This window comes from Vitis vinifera, chromosome 8, assembly GCF_030704535.1.
Source record: "Vitis vinifera cultivar Pinot Noir 40024 chromosome 8, ASM3070453v1".
NCBI lineage: Eukaryota > Viridiplantae > Streptophyta > Magnoliopsida > Vitales > Vitaceae > Vitis > Vitis vinifera.
This window is the reverse complement of record NC_081812.1, coordinates 20,330,316-20,336,281: the sequence shown is the minus strand read 5'-3', so window position 1 is coordinate 20,336,281 and position 5,966 is coordinate 20,330,316. Positions and strand designations below refer to the sequence as shown.

At 35.1% G+C, this 5,966-nt stretch overlaps 1 protein-coding gene across 1 annotated transcript; it reads left to right on the top strand.

Moving 5' to 3' along the window:
* Window positions 1–364: 364 nt before the first annotated feature.
* Window positions 365–5,566, top strand: LOC100241889 (nudix hydrolase 16, mitochondrial). Its single transcript, XM_002272164.4, has 4 exons — window positions 365–885; window positions 2,857–2,971; window positions 3,371–3,454; window positions 5,083–5,566. The coding sequence occupies exons 1-4, from the start codon at window positions 815–817 to the stop codon at window positions 5,359–5,361; spliced, it is 549 nt and encodes a 182-aa protein (XP_002272200.1). The 5' UTR covers window positions 365–814; the 3' UTR covers window positions 5,362–5,566.
* Window positions 5,567–5,966: the final 400 nt, after the last annotated feature.

Below are 5,966 nucleotides of genomic sequence, written 5' to 3'. Positions count from 1 at the left end.
ATCAAAACAGTTTTTAAGAATTACAAAAACAATTTTTTGAAACAAAAAAAAATGAAACTGCAAAGCACATGTTTTGATTTAGAAATATGCTTTGCAATTTGCATAAAACAAAACTGTGGCCATGCTTATGTGGTGCCAGGACAATGGGACCCTTTAGACACTGTGGTGCCACGTCAATGTTGTGTCACATGTGGACATCGATTTCATTAATTTGATATTTTAAAAAGTAAAAGAAAATAAATAAAAAGCCTTAAATTTAAACCAACAGAAAAAGGGAAAGTAAAGAAAAAAATAAAAATTATTTATTAATGAAAAAAAAAAAAAGGAGGGATGAAAAGCAGGGAGGTGGATGGTTGGAAAAAGAAGAGAGAGTGCTATAAATGCGGGGAGCGATAAAAACTAGGTTTACCAACGTAACCGACCATCATCTACAAGGCTGACTTCTTCCCCATCCCACCAGCCCGATCCATGCTCTCTCCTGTTGGCTGCTCTTTTCTCTCTCTTTCCCTCTCTCCAAACACCCACCCAAATACCAACAAAACACATACAACCTACCCTCTGCCACCTCTTGAGTCGGTTGATGGCGGTGCGTTTCAACATTTTCAGAAATTTGAACAATGCCGACAACCTTTCATCTGGGGATGCGTAAAAAGTTAAGGCGAATAGTGGTTTTTGTTTTGGTTTCGATTTATTGATTGATTGGGAACGGAGGATGGTGATTGGGATTGGCTTAGAGTCCTGTGATACAATTCAAGGGTTGTCCGGGGTGTTATTGTTGTTGGGTTTGTGATAGAGAAAAGGGTTGCTTTTTCAAATGTCTGAATTGGTAGCCCGTACTGGTCGGCATCAGCAGCGCTATGAGGATGGTTGCCGCCTGGTTGCCGGGTAATTTTTTCTTTTTCTTTTTCGTTTTTCTCTTTCCTTCTCTTCGAATTTGGACTCCTTTTTTCTTCTATTATCAATTAAGATGCAAATGTGATTGTTTATATGAGAGATTTGGGAATGTTGTAGGTTTTTTTTCCTCTGTAAATGGATCTTTTAAGCAAGCTTTTACATTGATATTCGATTTTTGGTTTTTCAGCCCGCGATACCCAATTAAGCATTACCAGCACATATGCTTTTTTTTTTTTCCTGTCTGCCTTTTTCTTAAGAAAATGCTGTTGATATCTTTTGGGTGTTCCAAAGGACAAAGACTTCGCAAAAGAAATGAATCAAACGGGCTTAGGGATTAAATTTTGTCTGGGTAAATCATAGGTCCCGAATATTTGAATAACAATTGAAATGAATGTGAATCATAATGTAGATGAAAGGTCTAAAGGAAAGATATTGGAAGCATTGTTTTTGGAGGATTTTCCTGAATCTATCTCAATTAATGTAACTTACGAAGTTAAAATTGGAGAAGATTAGTGTTTGGGAAGCTAGAGATGGTTGGTATATGGCATGCCCATATTCCATTATACATGGTGGATGGTTTCACCTCAATTTAAGGCAACCTGACCCCCTAAAAGGGGAATGACCACAACCCATGTTCCTCTCGTTCTGGGAGTTTAGCAACTTATGTATGCCTCCTAGTTTTTATTATATTAGAAAACAAAATTGCCTTGCTTTTGAGAAAGACCAAAGAAAAGAGGGAAAAAAAACTAATTTATGTTTTTTTGAATTGGTTTTGTTATAGCACTTTTCATAATCCCTTGATATCATATTTGTTTGTGTCCACAAGCATGCCAAGTAAAATAATCTCTTTTCCATATCACAGTGACGATGCTATACCCTGTTACTCATCAATAAACTGTAGGACATCCATGTGCCTCACTTCCCAATATTATTTGGTGTAGAAACTAGCCCTTCTTGGAAAGGTTTTTCAACATGTATGGCACAATGTAAGATAGCATGAAACTGTTCATGATTAGAAATTTTAGCCTCAAAATGTTGTAGAAAACATGTGTCTCTGTCAAATTTCCAAATTCCAAGAAAAATGTTATATCTAATTCTTCTTTGTTCAAAAATTATCTATTTTGCAAGGATTTCTATCAAAATTTTAAACATATACTAGAACTCTCTTCTGTGTGCTCCAAACCTTGATTCCTTCTAAGGGCTAGAACTTTGTTGTTTTTCTCCAAAACCCGCATCTGAAACTCCCGCTTCATTTCTTGAAGAAGGAATCACTGCAGTCTTGGTGATTCTCCACTGTGCTTCTGTTAGCGCGGGGCTTTATATTACTCTCTGTCTTTACATCTGAACTTTCATGACTTATCTTGATTTTCTTTATCCAATGGTGTGATTTAGCTTAAAATGCAGCTTTGCAGTGGCTATGTGGTCAGTCTGCCCCATATATTGAGTCCTGGTAAAATTGAAGTGGAATAGAAATATGAATTTTCTCTCCAGTCTTCTCCACTCATTATCAGCAAATATTGGCCATGCAGGTTAGCTTATAAGGGAACCACAGTTGAGTGAAGCCTCAAAATATTGCTGAGTCGACCTTTAAGAGCTTTGCCTGGCACTTGCTAACTAGGTCATCGAGATTGCCTTTGTCCCAAGATATGAGAGAGCATCATTAAAGTAGTTTACTAACGTGGGATTCATGCTCCTTAGAAACTTGGATCAATTTTCCTTTGAGAATGATCATATCCTACTGCTGGCAGTGATTCTTTGCCCTCATAGTTGATAAGACCCTACAATGTTTGTCATGAAGATAGTTTGTGCCTCCTTTTTTAACCAGGATATTCTTTCCTATAGAGTTTTTCTATGTTAAGTTCAACAGTCATGAGCTTGTAGCTTTACTCTAGTCTTGTATACTGCTAATTAAACTCTGACTAGCTGTAAAATTTTAAAATCTAACTGAAAATTTTGTTGCAGGTGTATTCCTTTTAAGTATAGAAATTCTGTTGAAAGCAATGGTGCTGCATCTCAGAAGATTGTTGAGGTGCTAATGATCAACTCAACTAGTGGCCCCGGCCTTCTCTTTCCAAAGGTAAAAAAATCTGAAAATTGTGTTTATATTTTACTTATGGTGTGTATATTGTTATTGTTATCATCTCTTTTTCTAATCATAGTTTTCTAATTTGGACGATTCCTGTAACTGTATAATTGTCTAAATTATAGTCTCTTTCCTTAAAAATTTGAAATGAGCTCTATGTATTCATTTGAATTAAACTTGTAATTTTTTTTAATGGATGCTTGTCTGAAATCCTATTATGAAAGTGGTGTGTTAATGATATGCATAATGCACAGTAAGTGTTGATTATAACTGAGAGTCATCGATTGGGACATGCGTGCTTAATATTCATTTTTCCTTTTTCTCCATAAAAGAGAATCAGAGTTAATAAGATATTGTTTCTATTCATGTCTTTGCCACTTATTTTCATCATAGGGTGGCTGGGAAAATGATGAAACTGTTGAGGAGGCAGCACTACGTGAAGCTTTGGAAGAGGCTGGAGTTCGGGGTGATTTAAAGGTAGGAATTTACAATTTTGTTTTATTCTGTCAATGAGTTTAACTTTCTAAATGTTATGACATTTTAGAATATATGTTTTTTTAAACAAGCACAAGATTCAATATTTTCTCAACATTTAATCTTAATGTAATATTCTTGCTTTCTTAGAGGCTTAAAGGGTTTATTATTCATGTGCTGTGTATGTGTATGTACAGGCTGTCAACCACAAACATAGTTTGAAATTCATTGCATTGCTCATAAGCTAAGAATTAATGCAATGATCTTAATGCCAATCAATCATTGTATTCTTAGAATCCATGTTTTTATTTTCTGAGCAAATAAAGGTGGTCGTTTTTGCAAGTATCCAAGTTGTTGTCCGACGATTGGTTTCATGTCAACAAGTGTCTTGACACACCAACCCTAAAAAATTACTATTCTATAGACTACAGTGTGATGTGCTTTTTTTTTTTTGGTCTTAAATCTAATAGATCTTAATTTAGCTTAACTTTAAATATAATTTAGTAGTGTCAAGTACTAAGTTGTTTGTTTTCTTTAGTTTTTTTTCTTCCTTTGTCTTGAGGCAAATCAGTTTAAGACTTAAACCTTTTTTAGAGTTTGTTTTTTAACTCATCACTTTTTCTAAGACAATTTTGTCTTAATAAAAAAAGTGATTTTTTTCAATTTATTTATTATTATTATTATTTTACTTTTATCTTAAATCTTAAAACAACTTGCTTTAAGACTTAGGTGGTGTTTGTTTTTTTACTTAATTCTAAATAGAACCTTAATACTTAATAGTATTAAATATTAAGTTGTTTGTTTTTATAGTATTTTATTTCTATTAAGTATTAAAAAGTAAAAAAAATCATTGTGTTATTTTTTCTATTTAGAAAAAGCCACATATTCTGGCTTTTTCTATTTAGTAAAAAGTTTATAATAAGTCATGAAAAAGTAAAAAAACAAACAACCTAAATTCTAAAACTAAATGGTTTTCAGTAAAAAGCCAAAAAAACAAACACCACCTTAGTCAAAAACCAAATAAAAGTCGTAGTTTGTCTTAATTTATCATCATTATTACTTTTTCCCCGTGCTGGTAGTTTGGGTGTGATTGGGTGCCTTTTGGCTTTTATTTGTGCTGTAAACATTTTTTTTACTTTGACCATGCTAATGAGCTACAAAGAAATGGAAATAAAGGTGGATGGTTTCTAGCAAGTGTCCAGGTGGGCATAGTCAAACAACAGGCTCCATATTAACAAATGCCGGACATGCCAATTCTAAAAAAGTAGTCCTACAAATCATAGTTTGTTTATTATTCATCATCATTGATTTGTTATCATGGTGGTTGTGGTGGTTTGGGGTGACTGATATTTGAATTTACTCAACGGTTCTAATGAGGGGTAGAGAAATGGAAAACAATTTAGTTTTGCATTCATGATAATTTTTCAATGCGGACAAAAGTTGCAATGAGGTTGTTCTGGAATTTGTTTTGGCTTTTTTATCCCCTTTTCTCTTGGAATTTTTTTCTTTTTTAAAAAAATTTCATCTTCACTACTGGATTGTTTTCTTAATGCCATTGTGATGCAGTTCCCACACAATGTGATTTACGTCTTAGATTTTCTTTAGCTCATGAAAGGTGTTATGGTTTTCAGCATTTCCTGGGGTGCTACCTGTTTAAGAGCAAAACCCTCCAAGATGAGTCTTGTCCTGAAGGATTGTGCAAAGCTGCCATGTTTGCTTTGCTCGTAAAAGAGGAGCTCCCATCTTGGCCAGAACAAAGCACTCGCGAGAGAAGTTGGCTAACGATTCCTGAAGCTATTGAGCGTTGCCGACATCCATGGATGCGAAAGGCCCTTGAGGAAGGTTTCTCCAAGTGGCATGATGATCACTTAAAAATTAACGGTAAGGAAGAGGACATTCACATTTCTTAACCTCTTTCTTCCCTGAGAAAGGCACCTGTCTCAAGTTGACATGGTACCTTTACCCTTTTTGACTCTTCAGTAGGAGGTAAGGTCTTCCTCTTTAGGTCGTATTTCTCTGCTTGTTTCCCCTGACATTCATTTCTAGTCTCGTTTCTGACTTATTGAACATGTTTCAACTTATAAAGTAAAAAAAAAGAAAAAAAATTAAAAGAAAGTCTCATATATCTTCTCCTATAGCCAGCAAAGGTGTAAACGCCTTTACTTTATAAGATCACTGATTTTGGTGATCAAACCGAATGGAACTCACCCCACATGGCCCGGGTTACGGGCGCATGCCCCCATTTCTTTACAGTGGTTGCAACGTCTGTATGTGTGTGTTTTCTCAAGGAGCAGGGGCATCCCAATGTGCAGCCACTTTTTTTGTTTGTATGCTTCAATTATTGGAGCCGGATGAAACAGGAATGACCTGCAAAAACAGGCACGGGACAAGGATGCCCTTGTCTCTGTTATCAGCAATTCTCCAGTACCATGTCTGCTTTTTCTTCTGTCCTCCTTTCCCTTGCCTCTTGAAAGTTTTGATCAGAAAAAACAAAAAAAAAAAATATACAGCACTT